At 48.9% G+C, this 23,861-nt stretch overlaps 1 protein-coding gene across 4 annotated transcripts in view; it reads left to right on the top strand.

The window, feature by feature from the left end:
• KCNN3 (potassium calcium-activated channel subfamily N member 3) overlaps positions 1 to 23,861 on the top strand; it is a 169,456-nt gene that overhangs the window by 115,922 nt on the left and 29,673 nt on the right. For 2 of the 4 annotated variants that reach the window (XM_050753187.1, XM_050753197.1), the window contains exon 4: positions 22,630 to 22,771. In XM_050753187.1, the coding sequence (XP_050609144.1) occupies positions 22,630 to 22,771 (142 nt within the window). Of the gene's footprint in view, positions 1 to 13,556; positions 13,821 to 18,694; positions 18,740 to 22,629; positions 22,772 to 23,861 lie in introns of those variants that run through there. The other 2 variants (XM_050753218.1, XM_050753207.1) reach the window with 2 other exon arrangements.

Genomic DNA, 23,861 nt, shown 5'->3' with positions numbered 1-23,861 from the left:
AGCCACCATGCCTGGCCAAATAGAAAAATTTTATGGAGACAGAGTCTCTCTATGTTGCCCAGGCTGGTCTTAAACTCCCAGCCTCAAGCAATCCTCCCACCTCAGGTTCCCAAGTAGGTAGGATTACAGGTGTGAGCCACCATGCCTGGTGCTTTTGAAGGGTTTTAAATAGGAGAGTAATGCAATATGGTTCATTCTAAAAATATTACTTTGGCATCTTTGTGAGTAAATTGGAGGTGGCAAGAAAACTACTAGGAGGACCAAAGAGGCTACTGTAGCAGGCAAGGCAAGAGAAAAAAGTGACTTGGAAGGGCGGTGGTGACAGTGTAGAGTTCTTGAATACATCCCTGCACCAGGCCAAGTTTCATATACATCTTCGCATGTACTGATGTCCCACACATCAAATCTGTGATCAAACTCATCATGTTGCCCCTAAATTCTCTCTCTGCTTCTCTGTTTGTGTCTTCTTTTTCTCAGGAACTTCATCTGTTAGTGTTCATTTTAGGCTGCAAGGGTTGGGAAACCCAAAACAACAATAGCTTAAACAAAATAGAAGTTGTCTCTGATGCCAAAGAAGTCCGGAAAGGTGTCTACAGCAGGTATGCTGCTCTCTGGCATCATCAGGGATGCAGGCTCCTTCTTGCTTGTTGCCCTGACATCCTTGGTACATGGCTTCTTTCTCATACTTCAAGAAAGCTGCTGGAGCTCCAGCCATCCCACCTACCTTTTAGCCAGCAGGAAAGAGAAATGGACAAAATAAGGTTGTTTCTTTCTTGTTAAGGACATTTTCTGGAAGTAACACATGTCACTTTTATTTATACCTGTTGGTCTTTCATATGGCTGGAAAACGTAGTCTTTATTGTTGGTAATCTTTGCTCATTCCTGGGTGCGCTTACTAATGAAGAAGAGGAGAAGCGCTGTTGGGCTACGCCCATCTCTTAGGCTCAAATCATTCCCCCATGCTTGTGCCCATGCCCAGTCCCATTTCTAGCCCTCTATTTAGGCACCAAGCTCTATGGTTCTTATTCTGCGATGTCGCTCAAAGTCATTCCTGCTACCTCCCTGACACAGATCCCTGTCATCTTACACCAGTTCACAGAAGTAGCTTTTCTGGCTTCCAGTTACCCTTCCTACTACTGCCCCTCAAAAACCTTCAATTGCTCCCCCTAGAAGATTAAGTCCATATTTTTAAATTTAGTGACCAAGGTCCTTCATCATGCACTTCCAGTCAACCCATGATAAAATCAGTTTGGTTCAATTTTAGTCATCAGCAACAACGGTAATAATGCTACTTTGCATTCCTACATGTAAGGTTTCATTGCTCACAGAAGGGACAGCACATGGCACCTGGAGTCAGAAACGTGCGCTCATAGCCTGGCTTAACAATGGACCAGCTGTGCAATCCTGGGCAAGTCACCTGCCCTCTATTAAATAAGCACCTGTGACTGTGGCTGGTTCCTAATAAACCCTGAGCCCTTTCCTTTCCTGGGCCTCTTTCTTGGGATCTGTAGATTGGAGGTAAGCCTGGTCTACCTACTTCCCAGGGGATTATGAAGTTCAAACAAGAGGAGACCTGAACAGCTGGGGGAAATATAAAACATAGGACATCCTCTTCTGTTTTTTACCACGACCCTATGAAGTGAGCAGGCAGGACAGGGAACCTACGGTCCCCATTTCGTGAATGAGGATGTGGTGACTCAAGGAGGCTGATGATCTGCCCTGGCCCTGACTTGCAGGGCAGTGGAGGAGGCCTGGGCCCTTGGGACTCTGATCACCTGTGGCAGGGCTCTTGGGGTATGTGTTCCACTGGGGAGGTGTGTCACGGAGTGAGGCTGTGTTGGGACAAAAGGAGAAAGAACATAAGATGCAAAGTTTTTCTTTCAGTTTGGGCTGTGCAGTCATTTTCGAATTTCTTGGAGGTCATGCTGTTTGGTACCTAGGAAAGGAATTGTGATTGGTATTCTAGAAAAACAGCAATTTTTAGTGGGAAGCCACTGCCTATTAGCAAGTACAGGCAGAAGTGGCCCATTGTCCTTGAATGCCACGATGTCTGTTTTCGAGGGGTGGGGTGGGGTCTGGTGACTGGCTAGACCTTTTTGGAGAAAATATATAACAAACTTGGCCGGGCGCGGTGGCTCATGCCTGCAATCCCAACACTCTGGGAGGCCAAGACGGGCGGAGATTGAGACCATCCTGACTAACATGGTGAAACCCCGTCTCTACTAAAAATACAAAAAAAACTAGCCGGGCGAGGTGGTGGGCGCATGTAGTCCCAGCTACTCGGGAGGCTGAGGCAGGAGAATGGCGTGAACCCGGGAGGTGGAGCTTGCAGTGAGCCGAGATCGTGCTATTGCACTCCAGCCTGGGCAACAGAGCGAGACTCCGTCTCAAAACAAACAAACAAACAAACAAACATATATATATATATAACAAACTTAATAAAGTAAACATCTATGTTGTCAAACTTACTGAGTTAAGTAGATGTGAATATAGTTAACTGGGTAGTAGCTTTATAATTATTTTGTCAAGCTTAACACGTGAAATTGTTCCCACTTAGTTACCAGTATTCTTAAATTGTCTTGTCTTGTTTATAACTTAAACTGTGGATTTTATTTAGAGAGTAAATGTGTCTGGAGGCTTTTCGTTATTTCAGACATTAGACGATAGATTCCTGAGGTGCCCGGCCTGTGCCTGAGGCCACATGATGCAGAACTGAAGGAAGATGGGTCTGAGCTGGGTGCTTGGAGCCTAGTCAAGGGTGACCACAGGCCGAGGGAGGAGAAACTTCTGACTTGCAGCATCCTCACAGAAATGCTTTGTGGTGTTATCTCCATTTCCCTGATGGAAAAACTGAGGCCAAGAGCAGTGGGGTAACTCCCCCACCATGGTGTGGAGTTGCTTTATTGCCTCGCCCCCAGCAGAGGGCACATCTGAATGATAATATCTGCTACAGTGCTCAGCCTCTGTAGGAGGCTAGGAATTGTTTTTTTAATAAATAAGGAGCACCATCTTTGTTCATGGCCATTCATTCTACACAGGTTCTCCTCTGTGGCCCAGCACTCTGTGAAGTAAGCAGGGCAGGAGCAATTTTCCCATTTTAGAAATTAGGAAATAGAGGTTTTGGGAGGTAAGTGAGCCAGGGTCTCACCGCTGGCCCAGGGCTGCTGCCCGGAGAGTCCTCCACCTGGAGCGCTCCCATTCTCCGAGGTCCCCTTGCCAGCTGGCCAGGACTGTCCAGCCTGATCACACTCCTTCCTTCCTTCATGTGCTCAGTGCTTGAAGATGCCAGAGCCCAAGGTCACTTCAGCTAACAAGCTGGTGGCTCTATATTTGGGTGAGCTGATGGTGCTAATGGCAGTGTAGATCTTCATTTTAGAAGATAATTATGTTTTCTGAAAGTCTGCGGAGAATTGTGCCATTGCTTGAGGGGTAGCTAATAAAAATCACCCATCGGGTAAAAGTAGAAGTCAGCAGTAGACCAGCGTTCACCTAAGGAATCATCATCGTCATCACTATCATCATCTTCCTTATCAACAGCCTCGTCTCTAGTCATGACAGATTTGGCCAAAAGGAAAAAAAATAAAGGAGGCCTTTCGAGGACTTAACACTGGGAGGACTTTCCTCCATGCCTCCTCTCTCTGTCTGTCTCCCTAATTTCAGTGAGTCAGTTTTTCCTCCCCATCTGTTTGCTTTCTGGCACTTTACACAACTGTCTGGGCTCTTTCATTTTGCCTTCTGTGGTTGCTCAACTCCATCGTTTCCCTCTCGATGCTTCTCCTTTGTTCCCTGGCAGGCTCCTCTCATCTGCCAGTTTCCAGTCCTATGAAGAGTCAGAGGTGGGTTGTAGTTTTCAGGCAGCATTTTTGTTGCCTGGCAACGTGTAACAAGCATCTTCGGTGGTGGCTGCTTCCCCTAAAACAGAGCCAGGCTGCGGATGTGGTGGACGAAGGAGTCTCTGGGAGCTTCTCTGGGGTCATGGGGAGGAGTTAGGGGAGGGGGACAGACAGACATACAGTCCATGGTGACTCTGAGTGTTGCCATTCTTACTCTTTTATAATAGTCTTGGCACCGGCACGCCCTCTCCTGCCCCATTTCTGGTATCCCAGGTCCTGTGAAAAGGTCCAGTGGTGAAAAGCCTTGGGTTAGGAGCCATCAGAAGTTCTGCGTAACTTGAAAGGCACCTGCCGCCGCTCCCTGAGGCGTGGCCAGCCTGGGCGAAGGCTGCTAGGTGGTTTCCGCTGGTGCTGACTCTTGCTTTATGTTGTACGCACGAGATGCCACAGGCCTCCTGTCTGGAAAGACACCTGGCTTTTGCCTCTGCGGTCAGCCCGGCTGCTCGTCCTGCCGAGGATGGGAGTGGGAGAGAGAAGGGGGACAGAGTGTGATCCAAAAAAAAACATTAAAAACCTGACTTAGAGCTGGAGGGAGCCCTAGAGCTTCTTTAGCCAAATCCTCACGTTGTACACATGAGGAAACCAAGGCCCAAAGAAGACAAGCAACTTGCCCAGAGTTACACCACGAGTTGGGTGGGTCTAAGCTCCCAGCCAAGGGTCTCTCTCCTGGGACTGGACTCTGCCGAGCTCACAGATCTGACGCCCCATGGCTGGAAAGAGGCAGCGTGTGGTGAGAAGTACACCAGATGCCCAGTCCTCTGCTATCTGGCCTCCATTTGCGTATCTGAGAAGAATGAGGTGCACTGGGCTAGAGGGAGCCCCAAGACTCAGTGACTCTGATGGCAAAGCTGACCCAGCAGGCAGGCCCCTGCTGCCCAGGTCTTCAGCCACGTGTCCAGGGCTGCTGGCGCCGCCCTAGGAAAGCCCAGAAGCTGAGAGGGTCTTGGGCCTCTGAGCTGATGCTCCCTGGGAGAATCCCACTGTGTGCAGAGACCCAGAGCACAGCCACGACACTTGTCACCATCAGGCTGATTTAGGGCAAGCCTCCTGGGCATCTGTGTCTTCAAAGATGTTCTCTTAAGACCCTCATCCTTGATGAGGGCTGCAGCTGTCCACTCCCCTACCTAACCAGTTCTCCATCTTGTGTGGGAAAATGCATAAGAAAACGTTCTCTGAGAATTACGGCTCTTTGGAGCTGGAAGGGGCCCTAATGCACGTGGACCCAGCCCCCCACCCTTCCCAGATGAGGAGAGGGAGGCCCAAAGCTTTGAGGGTTGATGCGAAGGGGGTTTTGCTCTATTCCCTTCAGACCCCACAGAGGAGAAGGCATCTCCAGACAGGTCATCTCTTTATCCTGCTCCGTCCTTTCCTCAAGTAAGAATCTCTCAGTTCAAGAGGCAGAGAGAAGGATTGTTGAAGGCAATCTGTCTCTTCACATCTCTTTCATTCTCCTCCTGGGGCTGAGGAGATGGGTGAGGAGGGGTGCAGGAGGCCCTTGGCCTGAGCACCAGGCCTGGAGCCTTCCCTTCCAGCCGCTGCTCTCCAGAGCTTGGGGTGCACCAGCTTCGAGACTTTAAAAGTTTCTCCAGCAAGAAAGGCCCTTTTGAGGGAAGAGGTGTGTGTGTGACTGGCTGTCTTCATTCCTTTCTCCATATAGTGTTGAGCTTCAGAATTAGCTTATTTCTGATGTGTACCGGAATTTTCAGTTAATCATGTAAACCAAGGCTCAGGTGACTTGGCTGTGGGCCCGGACCAGCCCCTGAGAAACTACCCCCATCCTAGACTTTGTCATGCTTCACTTGGCCAGAGCCCACTCCCGGAAAGCACGGCAATGTGCCTTTCTGGGTAGCCCAGGCCTGTGGAGAGGTCAGGGGCAGCTGCGTTCCCTGGGCAGGCTGCTTATGGTCCGGGAGCATCACGCAGTCTCCCCAAGCCCCATGGCCATGGGGGTCCCGGGTCAGGGCATTATTATGCATATCCCCGTCCTCAGGCCCCTCATGTTCAGGCCAGACGCTCACCCAGGTGCCCTTGCCCTCAGACTCCTCTCCCTCCAGCCTCTGTCTCTGTCTCCATCCCTGTCTCTCTCTCTCTCTATCTTCCTCTCTCTCTGATTCCCGGGGGGCTACTTTGCAACCTCTGCTGAGTCAGAATTCTTCCCACTCGCCCTGACGTCCCAGGCTCCTCCTTGGCACCCTGTCTTATCTGTGGCAGGGAAAGACGCCCAACCAGAGCTCCCACGTCCTGCCCTGGGAACCCCACTGCTCTGGGAAACAAAACCAAGAAAATTCCTTCCCAGGGTACTTTTCCTGTGTTGTTCCTCTTTGTTCTTGGTCACAGGGTGATTCCCACCTCCTTCCCACACTAACCCTGCCCAGGTGAGGCTGCAGCTTTGTGTGCCTTCCACAACATTTGCTTGCCTAGGGAGCTGCCTGCCTTTAATTATCTTTGGAAAGCATAGCTGAGAAGAGCAAGACACCCTTCTTTTCTTTAGGGCTCTTGCCAGGAGCACTGCCTATGCAGCACTTCCCTCCAGGGGGTGCCATTCACATCGAAGTCTTCGTGACTGGCACTCCTGGGAGTTGCACAGTGTACAACCTACGCTGCTGAACAGGGCAGCCCTGGCTCTGTCTTACTGTCCTGGGAAGCATGGCTCATTATAACACAGATCCAGGATCAGATACCTGAGAAAGAGAGAATCCCCAGCAGTCTCTCCACTCATCTCCCCTCTCTTTTTAGGCCTCTACTTCCTCCAAGGTGTAATATGGTCAAAGACAGGGCTGTGGATGCAGGCAAGTCCAAGCACGCACTCGGGCCCTGCCACTCAATTGATGTTTTATTTTGTGCAAGTTTCCTAATCTAGTAATTAATCAAGTGATCCTCCCACCTCAACCTCCAGAGTAGCTGGGACTATAGGTACATACCACTATGCCCTGCTAATTTTATTCATTTTTTGTAGAGACATCATCTCACTTGTTGCCCAGTCTGGTCTTGAACTCCTGGGCTCAAGGGATCCTTCTGTCTCAGCCTCTCAAAGTGCTTGGATTACAGGCATGAACCATTGCACCTGGTCTAATTTTCCAACTCAATAAAATGGGAAGTGACAGTTATGAGTCTTGTTTTTTGAGGATTAAATTAAGTAATGCACATAAAGCTTTGGCCCACATGGCACGTGACTGGCACTTGAGAAATGATAGGGACTATTCTTATCTCTTCAAATAAGATGAGCATCGAGTCCTACCTACCTCACAGAGATAGCCCCAGAAATAAAATGAGTGAGAAGTAGATCATCTCTAAGATCTTTGAGGAAGTATTTTGCAAGAATCCCAACTACTGTTGTTCTTCTCTCTGTATATAAAAAACGAAGAGCTGTGAAGCCCCTTTGCTTCCGAGTCATGCTCTGTGACTGATGGGAGATGTCGGGAAAGGCTCAACCAGGAGAGAGAAAGCTTGCAGACACGGGCGGCAGACTGAGGGCCCCGGGCAGGTGGAGCTGAATGAAAACCACAGACAGACAGCAACCGTGAGAGAAAGCAGAGACCCAGTATGGCTTTAAACAGAAAGCAGAGGCCCGCAGCAGGGAGTGAGATGAGACCAGGTTTAAATGTCACTTTCCCCTAAGTTCTTATTCATTCACAGCTTCCTTCAGTAGCTCTGACCAGCTTTCTCAGCACCTGCTGACCGACAAACCAACTGACCAATGGAGGCTGGTGCTGGGGGTGGAGATGGCCAACAGCCCATGGTAAGAAGTAAGGGAGAATGGGGAAAAAGGGGCTCCACGGAGGGCACTTGATCCAGGACGGCTTTCTGGAGGAGGTGATTTCCTAGGCCTAAGGGGCCTCCAGGCAGAGGGGCCAGCATAAGCGAAGCTCAGAGATGGGGGAGCATGGATTGCAGGAGAGAATAAGCAGTTGCTTGCCTGGGTGTCGTAAGATGCCGCAGTGCACCCAAGGCTGCAGGCGCAGGCAGGGGCTTTTTCACCAGCCTAAAGATTTTGGAATGACTCCTCTATCAGCCGACAGTTTCCAACCTTATTTATGTACTTGTTTCTTTGATTCCAGCGACGCAGGAGAGATGGTATTCAGACACCCGACTTCTGCTGTGGGTGTGCCCTAGGTTATAAATCATTTTCATCAGGCTAGCTGGAGTCCTGGCCCTTCCTTTCCACTGAAGAAAGCAAATCAGAGTACAAGACAGCGAGAGTGGTATTATCACAGGATAGCCTTGAAACTGCCATAACAAAAAAATAAATTGTTCAAAATGTCAATCCTTCAACTACTATAAGGCCCAGAGAGATTGTTTGTGTACCCCAGTGTGTCGCTGCGCAGAGGCTGAGAACGTCCCCTCTTCTCTTCCCACACCTAGGCCAGGGGGAGCCACTGGTAGATTGGGAGCAGGGGAGGGTCTGGAATTTCGGAAAGATCTCCCTGGCTGCAGTGTGGAAGGGGGATTTGAGGGGAAGACGGGACACCAGTTGTGGAGACTGCTGTAGTAACAGAGCTGTGACAGGATGCTCTCCCCGCACCGCCCGGGACAGTGGTGGCTGGGATGGAGAGCAAGGGCAGTTTTGAGAGAGCTGGAGGAGCCAGCGCCCACCGGACTGACTCACTGGATGTGGAGTGATGGGGAGGAAGCTCAGGAACAGTGCCTGGTGTCCTAGTATGGCTGGATGGATAGCTGGTGGGACTGCCCACAAATAGGAGGTGCAGGATGAAGAGGGCCGGGGTTGCAGGGGACCTGGGCAGCAGGGAGATGGCAGGTAATGAGCAGAGTTGGGGATCAGTTGAGCCTAGTTTACCTCCCTCCAGAGATGTCCCACGTTGGGGGGACCCATGCACTTACTCCAGATGTTACCCTCCCCACTTCACAGCACAGGATTCCGCCTGGCGACATTTGATGCCATCTGTATCTGGCCACCCAGTGGGTGCCAAATGCAAGTTTGCTGAATAAGCAAAATCAAACTGAAGCAAACAAAGACTGGTGTCCCCAAGGGATGACCAGCTCCTTGGAGGCAGAAACCCTTTCCCTCTAGGGCAGAGCTTCCTCTGTGGGTCCTCACAGGGGCGGGTGGGAGAGACACTGAACGAGTGAAAGGGAAAACAAGAGGAGAGACGAGAAGGAGGTGGAGACAGTGCTTCAAAGGAGAAAAAAAGAAAAAGAAGCGTGAGAGAGAAGAAGAAAGAACAGAGAGGGGCAAAGGCAGGAAAAATAGAGGAGGAGGATGAAGACGGAGGGGTTTGGGGTGAGGGTAATGGTGCAGGCCAGCTGTGCCCGTGAGTTCACGGGGTTCTGCTTATTAAACCCCAGCACTGGCAACTTTGAGAAGTTGCTCAGAGTTCCTTCCCCGCCCTGCTTCTCCCTCCAACTCACCTCAGCCTTCTCCTGAGCCTGCCACTCCACCCGCAGCACTGTCATCCCAGCCCATACCTGCTCCTCTGAGATGGCTCTGTGTCCCCTGCGCAGTGGCCCCCCGCCTCAACTTGGCATCACTTGTCTCCGTTGTAATGCGGCCCTTTTTTGCCTTGGTGTTCTTTGGTGTCTGCCTCCTTTCTAGAACTCTTAAGTTCCCAAGTAGGCACCAAGCCAGGCACACAGTAGGGGGCTCATTTCTATTGCTGACCAAATGAACTCATTTACTAAGTTCCAAAATTTGTGCCAGGCACTGTGCAGAGTTTTATGTTTTTCATCCATGTAATCATCCACGTGGTCCTGTACAAGGTTTTACTGCTTCATTTTACAGAAGTGAAGCCCGAGACAGAGAGAGGTAAGCGCCTTCCCTAGGCCACACAGCTAACAGGTGGCAGGGCTGGGATCCAGATCCCCATCTGTTGGACTCTCCGCCCGTGCCCTCTCTGCCAGGCCACCTCCAAATACCGTGGAAGACATGCTTCCCATGGGAAGAGTGCTGCTTCCGAGCATATTGTTTTTCTCTATTTTCATGCATTTTATTAAACATTTCCAAATCAGGAAACATGGAAATATTTTTTAATAAGAAGAAAGGAAACATTGCAAATTGAGAAACTGACTCAGAAGGATTTGCCAGATGAGCCATCTGGTTTTTAATTTAATAACCATTCAAAGAGGTTGACAGTGCTTCCCTCTAAGAAGAAAATGGACCATGGAAGGAATGGCAGCTGGCTTCCCTCAAGTGGTGCATCCATTTGCAAGGTGGAGAAGTTGAGCAAGACCAAGAGACCCAAGAGAAGAGAAACACACTCCAAGAAAAGCTTGGCCGATGCTGGTGTTGAAGCTTCCCCACCCAGGCCCGCGGAGGTTGCATCCAGCTGTGTGACACCAGCCAGCTGTCCCACCTCTTCCAGAGTTGCTCAGAAGCTTCTACAGAAAACCACTAATGGAGACAGAGATGCCACCACCTCAGTGAAAAAAAGCCACACCAACCAAACCCGTGTGTTCACAGAGCAAGAGCAAGCTGCGGTTGTTTGGCGGCAAGTCGCATTTGTTTGTTGGAGCCGTTGTGCTCTGGTGGTGCTGGTTTTCTCTCCTTTTAAAAATAACTGGAGGCCTTGCACCATGCTGTTAGTTCTTAGCGCTGGAAATAAAAGACTAGATTTAGAGTTGCCTTGGAAAGATCCAGGGCTGTTAACTTGAATTACCTGGTAGAGGAAAACGTCATTATTTTCCTAAATTCAAAGCCAATTCTTGAAAAATAGGACACAGAGGTGAAGTGGATGGAGGGGTGACTTTATATATGCATATGGTGTCCTGGGCACGTGGTTCGATAGTCTTGTGATCAGCCCTGAGTCTTCAAAGCCATTCATTTTATATTTTAAGATGTTTATAAGGGAAATTGTTTTTGAGAAAAGAACGAACTGGTTTTTTTTTGTTGTTTTTTTTGTTTTTGCCTTGATGTGAATTCACCAACTGGCACAAGCAGTAATAGCCCTGAAGTCACCTTAAGCCATTTATTCCTCAGCTGCTTTGAATTTCAATGGGATTCTTTCACACACCTCAAGCATTTCTGAAATGCTCCTAAAGGAGCTCATAATACCCTTAAGAAATGGTGATTTTACCCCATTTTCTCCATAAAGCTGGAATCACATGCCCTAGCATGCTGAGGGTATTTGATAATTAGAAGTTGATTATACTGGGGACCTGGACAAAGGCAGAGCTGGGAATGGGAATAAAACCCAGGACTCCATGAAAATCTCTTTCCTTTCATAATAGCTTCTAATTCAGGCTTCTAATAGCTTCGAATGCCAGTCACACACACAGCCTCCCGGCCATCACCTACTGGCAGTGGCTGAGCGGGTACTTTGCCAAGCTGGAATGGTCCCTGCCCAGGCACACAGGTGCTGCCTCCATGCCCCACCCTGTGCCCAGCTCACTGAAACTGCCATTTTTGGCAGCCGAGAAAATACAGATTTCAGTCCCAGTCTTTTCACTTAGTTGCTGTGAGAAGTTAGTTAGGTCAGTTACACACTGGAGCTTTGCATTGATTCACTGTAAAATCGGGTAACAGCTCTTATCCTGCTGGTCTTGTCCCACTGGCTTGTGAGAAAGACGAAGTGGGGCCATTCATTCATTCATTCACTGGACAAATATTTATTGAGCACTAGGGATATAGCAGTAAACAAAACAGAAAAAGTCCTTTCCTCCATGAACCTGATATTTTAATAGGGGTTGACAGTCAATAAATACAAAAATAGGCCACATATCTATTATGTCAGGTGGTGATAAGTGCTGTGGAGAAGAATGACTCGGTGAAAGCTGGCCTGGTGGGTGTGGGGCAGTAGTGCACTTGGAGACAGGGTGGGCGGGGAACACCTTACTGAGAAGCTGACATTTGTGCAAAGGCCTGAAATTATCTGGGATAAGAGCCTTCTAAGTACAGATGTCCCGTGACTTACTTCACAATAAACCCACAGTAAGTTGAAAATATAATAAGTTGAAAATGCACTGAATGTACCTAACCTACTGATCATCATAGCTTAGCCCAGCCTACCTTAAACGTACTGGGAACGCTTACGTCAGCCTGCCGCTGAGCAAAATCACCCGGCAGCACAGTGCCCTGTAGAGGACCTTGTAGAGTACTGGTGATCACCTGGTTAACTGCGAGCTGCCCAGCATGGGGAGGGAGAGTTGCATCACAGATTCCTGGGAAAATATCAACATTCAGAATTTGAGGTACACTTTCCACCGACTGTGTATTGCTTTTGCACTGTTGTAAAGTGGCACCATTGTAAGTCAGGGCCATCTCTGGAAAGAACAGCAGGTGAGGGGCTCTGAGGCAGGAGTAAAGCTGGCTGGGTGAACGAGCTGCAGAAACCCCAGGTGGCAGGGCCAGTGGGCGAAGGTGAGATGGACTCAGAGAGGCCCCCAGGTTGGGGACCCCAGGAGACTTTGGCTTTTTTTCTGAGGGATACAGGAACTTTTGTCTTACTTTTTTTAGAGGGCCTCTCTGGCTGCTGTAACGGGACTAGCTTGGGGCAAGGGTCGCCCAGGCAGAAGCAGGAAGGCCAGTGAGGCAACTACTGCAGTGGTCCAGGTGAGAGGGAGGGGCTGGTCCAGGTGAGAGGGCGGGGCTGGTCCAGGTGAGATGGTGGGGCTGGAGCAGGTGAGAGGGCGGGGTTGGTCCAGGTGAGAGGGCGGGGTTGGTCCAGGTGAGAGGGTGGGGTTGGACCAGGTGAGAGGGCGGGGTTGGTCCAGGTGAGAGGGCGGGGCTGGAGCAGGTGAGAGGGCGGGGTTGGTCCAGGTGAGGGGGTGGGGCTGGTCCAGGTGAGAGGGCGGGGTTGGTCCAGGTGAGGGGGCGGGGCTGGTCCAGGTGAGAGGGTGGGGCTGGTCCAGGGTGGCCACAGACCAGGGATGACAGGCGCTCCAATTCTGGAGATATTTTGAAAGCAGAGGTGACAGAATTTAATGGAGATAAGGGGTTTAAGCTGTGAGTCACCATTTGAAGAGAAGGGGCTGCAGCCACCCAGAAGAACAGCGACGATTAAAAGGAGAAGCCGGGAGGAGTTTCTGTTTTCCTACACAGCAGCATCTGCTGCCTGTTCTTTCCGTGCGGCTGCCCTTGTCGCTAGGACGAAGCCCCAGGTGTGAGGCTCCTGCAGAGGCCGTGACACGCCTCTGTCTGTATCACTCGCTGAAGGCTGATGGAGCCCGTGCACACTCACTCCTCACCACAGCCTCGTGAGGCAGGCAGGACGGCATCATTACACTCTGCTTCCCCGGAGAAGCAGCAGGCCCCGAGTCCGTGGAGTGATCTGCTGAAGGTCACAGAGCCATTTGGCATGAAAGGCAGTCTCTGGGCTCCAGATCTTGTGTTCTTTCTGCTATGCCAAGGCTAACCATAGACACACAAGATGAAAATAGCACTTTTTTTTAGTGCACCTATGTGCCTGGCACTGCTCTAATCATTTTAGACATATCAGCTCCTTTAACCCTCACGGTAACTCTCTGTGAGGTGGTACAAGTATTATCCTCTTTTACAGGCAGGAAGACTGAGGATAAGTTCATGTAGACATTAAGGTGCAAAGCCGGGATTCAAACAGGTGTTCTGGCCCTGGAACCTGTGAGTTCAGCCATGACCCCAGCCAGCCAGGCGACCTCTCCGCAAGCTGGTGTGCGGGCAGCAGGCAGATACTGCTGATGCCACGTGGTGTGTGAGACACAGGCAAAGAGCTCTGGTTGGCTGGGTGGGTCAGGATGGGATTTGAAGTGGGCCCTGAAGGGCCAGTTAGAAGACATCAGGGAGGACAGGGCAGGGGTGACAGGAGCAAGAGAGCTGTGTGTGCAAGGCAAGCTTGGAGCACAGCAACGCTGAAGCGGCAGTCAGAGCAGGAAGCCAAGAAGGCACAGTCGAAGTGGGAGGAAAGCAGGCCGGTGAGCCGCTGCAGACGCCAGAGGAGGGCCGTGTTCCGAGGAGGGAGGCACCGGTGGGGGTCAGAGGCCACCAGGGGGCCAAGCCAGGTATGTGTTGTTGGCTTCTTCATTGGAGAAATTCTCAAGCACAGGGTTCACAGCTCAGTGGGCAGGTCTGACTGTGTGGCTCTGAGGATTGACTGGAAGGCAAGGACAAAGCAGTCCGTTTGGCTGCTTTGGAGTTCTGCAGAGGGTCTGGTTCAATGCCTGCAAATTTCCAACAAATCAGACCCAGGACAAATGGCTAGAGCCATCATATCATGTAGATCCATGTGAAAATAATCCTTTTTATTTTATTTTATTTTATTTTTTTAGCAAAACTGGTTTTAAAAAGTGTTCAAACTCTTTTGGAGAAGAAGGAAGAAGAGGCAGTCATTTCACTTTGGCTTATTTTCTGTCACCCTAGTGCTGTAACAGATCACAGCTAGTGTCACGAAGCTGAGTTCTTATTAATAGTGAGAACTGACTCCAAGCTCAAGGAATTTGGCAGCCACTTTGACAAAGGTTTAGTCTGCCGAAGAGAACAGCTGAAGTCATTTTAACATGATTCGCTGAATTACTGAAGCAAGCCTCACTTGTGTAGGGGGACAGGAAAAGCAGCATGCAGGCCTTATTCAGCCCACAAGCATTTTAGTGAGTACCTATTATGTGCTAGACCCTGAGAATGTACCAAGGAAAGGCTACAGAGAATACTGTAATATAACTTCAGGGTTAGACAAATAGACCAATGGAACAGAATAGAGAACCAAGAAATAGTACCACTTCCACATATAATTCATGAGACAGAGGAAGCATTGAAAGCTAGTGGGGGAAAGGATGGTCTGCATATTAAGTGAAACTGAGATAATTGCTTACCCATGTGAAAAAAAATGAAGTTGTATCCCTGCTTCGCACCATATGCAAAATCAATTCCAGGCAAATTAAAGACTTAGAAAGGCGACATTTTAAAACATGTAAAAATGTTACAATCTTGGGGGGGAACCATTATTGCAGAAACCAAATAACTGCTAATTATAAATTAAAGGATGATAAAGTCACCTACAGTAAAATTTAAAACTTCTATTCATCAAAAATACCGTAGAGAAAATAAAAAGGCAAGGCACACACTGGAAGTAGATATTTGCAACACACAAACTGATGAAATTCTTGTTATCTAGAATATATAACTTTTAAAATGAGAACAAGACACAAACAAGCCAATAGAAAAGTGGACAAAAGTCATGAATGACATGCCACAGAAGAGAAAGTATGAATGACACAGAAATATATGAAAGGCTACTTAAGCTTTTATCATGGAAATGTGAAGTCAAATATCGATGAGATCCCGATTCACCCACGAGTTTGGCGAAGACTAAAGTCAGATCATGGCAAGTGTTAATGAGGATATGGAGCAACAGGAATTCTTCTCCACCACTGGTGGAAGCCTAATTGGCACTGGCATCTTAGAAAACAACTTGGCATTTTCTAATGAAGTAAAATATGTACATATCCTACAAACCAGCAAACCCAGTCTTAGGTATGTGTCCTAGAGAAACTCTTATGCAGTGTACCAGGAGCTATGATTAAGAATGTTTGGGCTGGGTGAGGTGGCTCATAGCTGTAATCCCAACATTTCAGGAATTCGAGGCAGGAGAATCTCTTGAGCCTCAGAGTTCGAGGCTACAGTGAGCTATGATTGTGCCACTGCAGTCCAGCCTGGGCAACAGAGCAAGACCCTGTCTCTAAAAACATAATAACAATAAGTCAATAAAAACAATGTTTGTAGCAGTATTTCTGATTAGAGGAAAAACCTGTAAGCTATCCCAATGTCCATCAATAGATGAATGAATAAATAAATCATGGCATATTCATACGATGAAATACAATACAGGAATAAAAATACCCTATAGCCACATATGTCAGTATAATATATATGTTGAACAGAAAGGAAGCAATTCATAGAAGGGTTCACTGTATTAATTATCTGTTGCTGCATAACAACTTGCTCCAAAATTTAGCAGCTAAAAACAACAGACATTTACTATCTCACAGTTGCTGTGGGTCAGGAATTCAGGTGCAGCTTAAATGGGTACCTCTGGCTCAAGGTCTCTCATGAGATTGTCAGGCTGTCAGCCAGGGCTATCATCTCACCTCAAGGATTCACTTAAAGAGCACCTGCTTCTAAGCTACTCATGTGGTGATTGGCAGGCTGTGTCCCTTGCCATGTGGCACTCCACGGGATTGCCTCCACGACATGGCCAGTGGCTTCTCCCAGGGAGAGCAATCCAAAAGAGAACTAGTGAGAGATCACCCAAGACAAAAACCATGATCGTACCATAACCTAACTTCAGAAATGAAAGTCTATCACTTCTGCCACACTCTATGTGTTAAAAACCAGTTACTGGGTCCAGCCCACACTCAAAAGGAAAGGATTGCAAAAGTGTGTGAAGACCTCAAGAGGAGGGGGGATATCGAGGCCGTTTGAGAAGCTTCCTACCATACTCTTGTAGTATGATTTCATCCTTATGAAGGTCAGAAATAGGACAAATGAAATTACATATTGCTTAGGCAATCCTACCTATGTGGAAGCACTATGAAGAAAAAGAGGAAATGATAAACATGACATTTAGGGTAATGATGATCCTGGGGGTGGGGAGCGCTGAGAATGGAGAGAACACACAAGTAGATTCCACAGATTGGAGTTGGATGGTGAGTTCATGGTGCTTATTTTCTTTTTGTGTTTCTTAATGTCATTTAATGTTGCGTGTAGTTTTGTTTTTTTTCTCTTTGGTTTGGTTTTCTGTTGATATGATCAAAGTTACATGTGCATACACTGCAGAGTCAGTCCTTCTGTGGTATTTGCTGTCTTCCACCAGCTCTTCCCATTTACCCTTCTCCAGAGGCAGCTACTTTTACCTCCTTTTGCTAATTAGTTTTAGTATTTGCCTCCATGTCTGTGAGTAATATGTGTGTATTGCTATCCTCTGATGCTTTGGTTTGTTTAGGTATTACCTATTCCCTTCCCACTCTGAGAGATGAAAATTCAGCTCCCTTTCCTCTTCTCCAACTCTTCCTCACCCTTCATCTTCCTTTTATAATTATATCATAATTTTGGTTAAAGCAGTAATCAGTGTTTACATTAGTCAGTCAACACTAATTTGACTCTATTCATAGTTGAGCCGCCTTGTAGTAAAATATAACTTTTCCCTTCCTGCGGAACTTTTCATTTTTCGTGGAGTTGTTAATGATCATGTCTGTGCGTTTGCTTAGTTTTCTATGTATTTGTCATTAAATCAAGTGCAAACCCTGGCAGTTGTCTAAATCTCTCTTCAGGATGTTCAGGCACATTAGATTTTCTATCAATTTCATCTCCTTGGAAGTGTCTCCCAGAGCCTCTCGACCTGCTCCAACCTGGACGGGTTGTCCTCCGCGCCTGGTGTGCACCTGTCCTACAGGGACCTCCCAGTACCATCACCCTGAGCTCATTGCCTTTATCCCTTGTCTTCCTCCTTGGTTTACTTCTTTGTTTTGGTGAAGCATACCTCCTGTGGCTTCCTGAGAGAGGGTGCCTGGGAGGCAAACCCGTGACAACCTTGCATATCTGAAAATGTCTTCCTTCCACCCTCAGACTGAACTCATACTTTGGCCGATTCAGATTTCTGGTCTCTGGTTTGGAATTCTGATTTGGAAATAATTTTCCTCCAGAATTTTGAAGGCTTTATTCCATGGCCTTCTAGCTTCCAGTGTTGCTGTCAAAAAGTCCAAAGCTGTTGTAATTTCTGGTTCTTCGTATCTGGCCTCTTTTATACCTTCCCTCAAAACCCCTAAAGCTCTGTGGGATTGTCTCCTTTCCCCTGGTGTTCTGAAATTTCACAATAATGTGCCTTGGTGTGCATCTATTTTCATCTGCTGTGCTGGGGACAGTGAGCCTTTGCTCTAGAAACTCATGCCCTTAAGTTCTGGGGATTTTTATTTTTGAATGATTTTTAAAATAATTACTTCTCTCCTTCTTTTCCCCCCAGTTGTTTCTTTCTGTAACTCCTACTATTTGAATTGGGAGACTGATTCACTGATTTTCTCATATTTTCTTTCCCTTTCTCTCCTTTTAACAGATGGTGGGGGGTCTCGCTGTATCCCCAGCCTGGAGTGCAGGGGCGCAATCTTAGCTCACTGCAGCCTCAACCTCCTGGGCACAAGCAATTCTCCGGCCTCAGCCTCCAAGCAGCTGGGGGATACAGGCACGCACCACAATGCCCAACTTCATATTTTCTTTCATTTTCATTCTTTGTCTTTTTCTGCTTTTTGGGAGACTTCCTCGATTTATCTTCTAGCCCCTCTAGGAAGACTTTTTTCATACAGCATTCCATTCTTGTCTCGTGGGTCTAGTATCTTATTTTATCTCTCTTACGTTAATTATAGGGTTTTTCTTTCAAGAGTTCTCTCTGTGAATGGTCTGTATTTGATCCAGAGTTCCTTCTTTTTGTTTGTTTAATTGACTGGTTTGATCTGTGTCTTTAATGTTAGAGACTCCTGGCTGTCTGGGGATTCCTGGTTGCCTGTTTATTTTTAAAAGTAGGGGACTAACAATTTTGAGCTGTAAGGGATTTGAGGGAGCAAAAGTAGACATACGTCTCTACCATCTTTGCCAAGTCATATAGTCATTTGTATCTCTCATTTATTTCATGTTAAGAGGTGAAAAAAAAATCCATAGTCCACACCCTGAAAGATAAATCAGTAACTGTAATAACTACCCTTGAGCTCAAAGAAAAATTGTATCTTTTCCTCCTCAGCCTTTAAAGAAAAACATGGAGCTATCCCTGCCCCCCAATTTTCGATTGCAAAAAATAGCACGAGATTAGTATGTGAATTTGTGACATGTGTAAACCGCTCTAAAATTGTGAATAGGTTTAGAAACCTTTTCTCCCTCCTCTCTACTCCCACAGTCCTGAATCACCAGCCCAGCCTTCTGGCTCATCACTTCCTGCTTGGTGAGTTACATGCATGTCTTATCTCCATGACGATGCTCCAAGCCACTGGAGAGCAGGGTGCATGTCCAATTCATCTCAGCATCTTCTGTAGCCCCCACCAGAGGAGCGATCACTGAAGGCTGACAAACAACGAAGGACACTCTCAAGACCTTCATCTCCTCTGCTCAGCACACACAGTTAGCACCCACAGAAATTTATTACGGTGAATGAAAAAAGAAACCCACAAGAATATAATTTATATGTAATTCCACTTTGGTCTCTAATCTCTTTACCTTGGCATCCTCCCACATATGAATAGGATGCTCCATGATCCTAAGGGCAGTCAAACAGCCAGGGAGCACGAATTTAATCCTCAGGGTTTGCAGGGAAAAGAGGACTGTGGAGACCCGTGTGCACAACAAAACCCATGATGTGACAGAGCATGGGCTACAGATTAAACCCTAACTTCATAGTTAGGTATTCAAGGCTCTCCATTGCTTCTCCCTGGACACCTGCAAAGCTTCTAGCAGCGTTCCTTATCTGGGGTCTGACCTCTGTAGTCAGTCTTGCATGTAGAAGAATTTTCAGATACCAAGTGTCTCATGTCCTTTCTTTGTCCAAGAACTTACAGTTGATTTATTTTGTATCTGTATCAAATAGTTCTCCAGCCTAAACTTCAAGACATCTTCATGAATGCCTCACCACTCCACTGCACATGTAAATCCATGCCCCTGTATTTTTCTGTCTGTTGTTTCTCAGACTGATAACACCTGCGCCCTCTCAGCAACGATAATGGCCGACATTTAGTGAGCACTTACTTTGGGCCAGCCACTGTGCTGGTATTGCTTGTGGGTTATTTTACTTAATCCTCCCATCAGCGGATAAGGAAATTGAGTGACAGAGAGGGTACGTCACTTGCCCACAGCCATGGAGCTACTAAATGTTGGAGCTGGAGCTCCAAGCCAGGCAAGCCCAGCCCAGCCCAAGATCACTGGCTCAGCTCAACTCCTCACTGCTAAACTGCCTCAACCACGCTTCCTCAGACCTTACCCAAGACTTGTCTTCCAGAAAATGTTTTTTGGAAGAACTGAGGACCCTGGCTGTGACTCTACTACATTTATGTGTTGCCGGCTTGTGGCATGGAGCTGCCTTTACGTCTTCTCCCTTCTGTGTCCCCTCCCACAGTCACTGAAGTCTTGCTTTAGAAAAGCTAAAGTCTGATGTTTTCACCACTGTCTCAGCACAGGGTCTGAGGGTCAGCGTCTGCCGCCATCCCTCCAGCCAGAGAGCAGCCTGCTGGGAGGGGAGGGGTTGCATTGACCTGAAGGCCTAGCGGGCAGAGCGAGCAGGCAGGGAGGCAGCTGTCTGTCGAAGGCCACAGCAGAGCTGGGAGGGGCTGCCACGCTGGGCCACAGTCAGGGGTAGATGAATCCCGGGAATCCGAGTTGGGAGCCACCAGCCTGTGCTACTCAAAGATAGCCAGGGGAGCAAAGGCAGGCCCCGCCAGGGGACATGAGGCCCATGCAGCCAGCCAGGGGCCCTCAGGGTGGTAACAGAGCATCCCTGGGGAGCAAGTGTAGCAGATGGAGAGGGCAGGCAAGGCCATCTCATCAGCAGAGCTTTGGGGAGGGGGTATCTTTCCTTCAGATGTCCCCAGAAGTACCAGACACCTATGTCCTTGTGCAGACAGCCACAAAAAGGCTAATGCCATGCCACCCGCTGGGTCCCCAGTTGCTGGCCAAGGGCTCAAGTGGGCTGGAGAGCCCACCACTGATGTGCTCACAGGGATCTGCTGGGGCCAGGCTCTGGTGGGTGAGAAAGGCTGTGGCCTGCGTCTCTGTCCCAGCTTTGCACACCTGTTTCTTGCCTGGCCACCCCACCTCTGTGTCCTGTCTCTTCAAATACCCTGCTCGCCACCCGCAGACCACTCTTCCCAGCAAGCTGTGTCATCTTGTCATTCCTGTGCTCAAGAACCCAGAGTCTCTTCTAAGGCCTCTAAGGCAAAATCCAAGCTGCTTATCCCAGAATTCCAGGCCTTCCTAAATCTGACCCCTGGTCTCTGAAGCCCCCTGGTCACCTGCTACTAGAGCCCAGGCGATCTCCTCTCACCGAAGCTTCCTCATTATCCCCAAGACACATGCCAGTCGCTTTTGCCTCTGATATTGAGTGAAACAGTGAAAGGAGCATGGGCTTTGCTTCCTGTGTGTCCTTGGGCAAGTCACCCAGTGTCTCTGTGCCTCCTGCTGCTTACCTGGGAAATACTTTAAAGGCTGTTGTGAGATTAGAATGTTCGCGTACAAAGTGCCAGCCACACAGCAGGTGCTCAATACATGCACAGTATCCATCATACTGTGCTCTTGCTGCTCCCTGACTTGATGGCCCTGTCTCCTTTCTGACTGGCTGAACTCCTGCCTCCTTCCAGGCCCATCTCTCGATGCACCTATACATGCAGCCTGCCCTGCACGCCTCACTTAAGGTGGCAAGGGAAGGAAAAGCAGCGTTTGCCTATCACTCGCTGGGCACAGACCCTGTGGGGGCGTGGAGATCCCTGATGATGGCAGCGAATCCTTCTAGGGGCCTCCTTGTGCTAGGCCTGTCCCGGCACATTGTGTTCATTAACTCATGGAAGCCCTGATGGTAACTGACTTCCATAGATTCAGTTTCCTAAATGACTTTCTACTCTAGCCAACCTAGTTGGTTTGGTCTCCCTGGCCCTTTGTTTTTAGCTTGCCCGTCCAGTGGCCTCCAAGTGGCTAAGAGGAGATTTTATCAAGAAGTGAAGCCCTACATTATAAAATGAAGAGTCTATTGTGTGTTGTTCAGGCTGATCCCATTAGAGAACGGTTTGGAAGAGGATCCACCTTCACCAGCCCTGCCACCCAGCCTGCAACCAGCTCCCTTGCTGCACTTTGTATAAGCCCTGGGCTTTCATTAGGGTCTTCTGCCCAGAGCACCCATTCCTCTGGGCCTGCCTGGAAAATGCAAGCCTTGCTCTTCTGTGGCACCTCTGTGGACCCTCATGTGTTTGGGTCAAGGTCATTGCCCTCTGCCTCTATCCCCAGGGCACCTTGTCCACCCCCTGATTGCACCCCTCTGCAGATGCCTGCCTCCTTGACAAACCCCTCTCCTGGGCTGAGTCTCTGAGGGCAGGGGCTGTATGGTGTTCATTTCTGTATTTCAGTACTTGGCACAGAGCCTGGCATGCAGCAGGCCTTGATGTTGGGGTTGAAGGGAGGGAGGAAGGGGATGAGGTGGAATAGGCATCCGGAGAGGAAATGGTGCTGATGTTTCCAGCTGGTTCGTCTCAGGGCGGGGCAAGTACAAGTCCCTGTCAGACTCAGAAAGGCAGGTCTCTGTGGACACCCCAGAGCCCCCTCTAGAGATAGCTCCACGAGAGCCCCAGCCACCACAGCTTCCCTCTAGACCCCCCGGGAGATACCAGTCTTTGAAATGCTTCAACTTTCTTAGAGGAAATCGCTGAGTATGTTTGATAATTTTTTTTGACATTTTCCCTGTTCAGGAGCTTGTGATTTCAGATTAATCACATCCACATACATTTAGACTGTCGGCTTGGAAGGGAAAATTTGAATTTTATTACTGCATGATTTCATCCAAAGCTATCTTACCAACACTAAAAGGGTGTCTACAATGAGGTGCAAATCATGACAAAACATTTTATCTCTGGGACCAAGCTCATGGCAGGAGGCCAACGGGATGGGGGGCTGCAGGTGGGACCTGGGTGGGCACAGTCGCAGCCCCTTCAGTAGCCTAAAGAGATCTGTGTGAGCCACTGTCACTGCTGCCTCTTCCTCAGCCAAATATCTCATTTCCTTCCCCCCTCTAGGTTTGCCCACAGCCCTTACTCCCGGGAATGGCTGTTCATCAACTAACTCCTGTCTTCCCCTCGGCAGGTACCATGACCAGCAGGACGTAACTAGTAACTTTCTGGGTGCCATGTGGCTCATCTCCATCACATTCCTTTCCATTGGTTATGGGGACATGGTGCCCCACACATACTGTGGGAAAGGTGTCTGTCTCCTTACTGGCATTATGGTGAGTACCCGCCTCTGCCCATTCCCTACCCTCAAAATGTGGCAAAGAGCAGAACTCTTTCTTGCAAGCACATAGGGGCCTTCCTAGCCACAGCGTGGGGGGCGGCTGTTAGTTAACCAACCTGCGTGTGTGTCCCCTATACATAAAAAGGCAGGTGGGAAATTTGCAATGGTTTCTCACTTTTCAGTTGACTTTTCTAAGGTAAGAATGAGACCTGGACTCCTGGCAGTTAATGGTCTATTCACAGCTCCCTCAAAATCAGCTGGGTGAAGCTGGTCCTGGCCTGATGCTCTGATGCCCACTGCACTGCTGTGCAGCCCCCCAGTTTGCTCACCTCCAGTGAGCATTGGGGCTTGCAGTTTATTGTCCTCCTTCCTGTTCCCTTGGTCCCACAGACCTTGGCACCATTTCTGATCATGTTTAGCTGGAACTCACAGAAGCAGGGACTGGGGAAAGAGCACTGAGTTGGCTTTTGGGACCTGTGTCCTGGACGGGGCTGGCCATGTGGCTCTGGGCTGGCTCTTGCCTTTCCCAGGCTTCTGCTTCCACTTCTGCCTATGGTGGGGCTGGGCTTTAAGTGCCAAGTGCTTTGCAGGACTGGCATTCGGCAAGGCTGTGATCCCATCCCCAGGTGCCCAGCAGGTGTGCTGTGCCCTTTCAAGGTGTATCTCTCTTGCCCAGTGCCCTACGACCCACACTCGACACTCTCGCAGAGGCACACGCTCTCACCTGTCACATGGCCACCACAGTGTGCCTTATGAGAGGGATGTGGGGTCTGAGTTTCTGCTCACTGTGGACCCTGGGCCAGGCACTCTGCCTATTGGGCCTGAGCATCTTCCAGGGAAAGTAGAGATGGAGGGCTTGCCCTGCCCTCCCCACTTGTGCCAGGACCAAATGCAATGATTTATGTTCAAGTGCTTTGAAAACGAGAAGCGGTCACACACCGGTCAGTGTTGGTGGTGTCCTCAGTGTCCTTCAGTTGCAAATTAGTGAAGTGTTCCCTTGGTCTTGTTGCACTTCAGGCCCAGGACAGGCAGCTACTGCTCTTTGGCCTTCGTCCTGGAATCCTAGAACAGTGTCAGAGCAGGGT

Source organism: Macaca thibetana, chromosome 1 (assembly GCF_024542745.1).
Source record: "Macaca thibetana thibetana isolate TM-01 chromosome 1, ASM2454274v1, whole genome shotgun sequence".
NCBI classification, from domain to species: Eukaryota; Metazoa; Chordata; class Mammalia; order Primates; family Cercopithecidae; genus Macaca; species Macaca thibetana.
The sequence above is the reverse complement of the archived record's forward strand: the minus strand, read 5'-3'. Positions and strand labels throughout refer to the sequence as shown.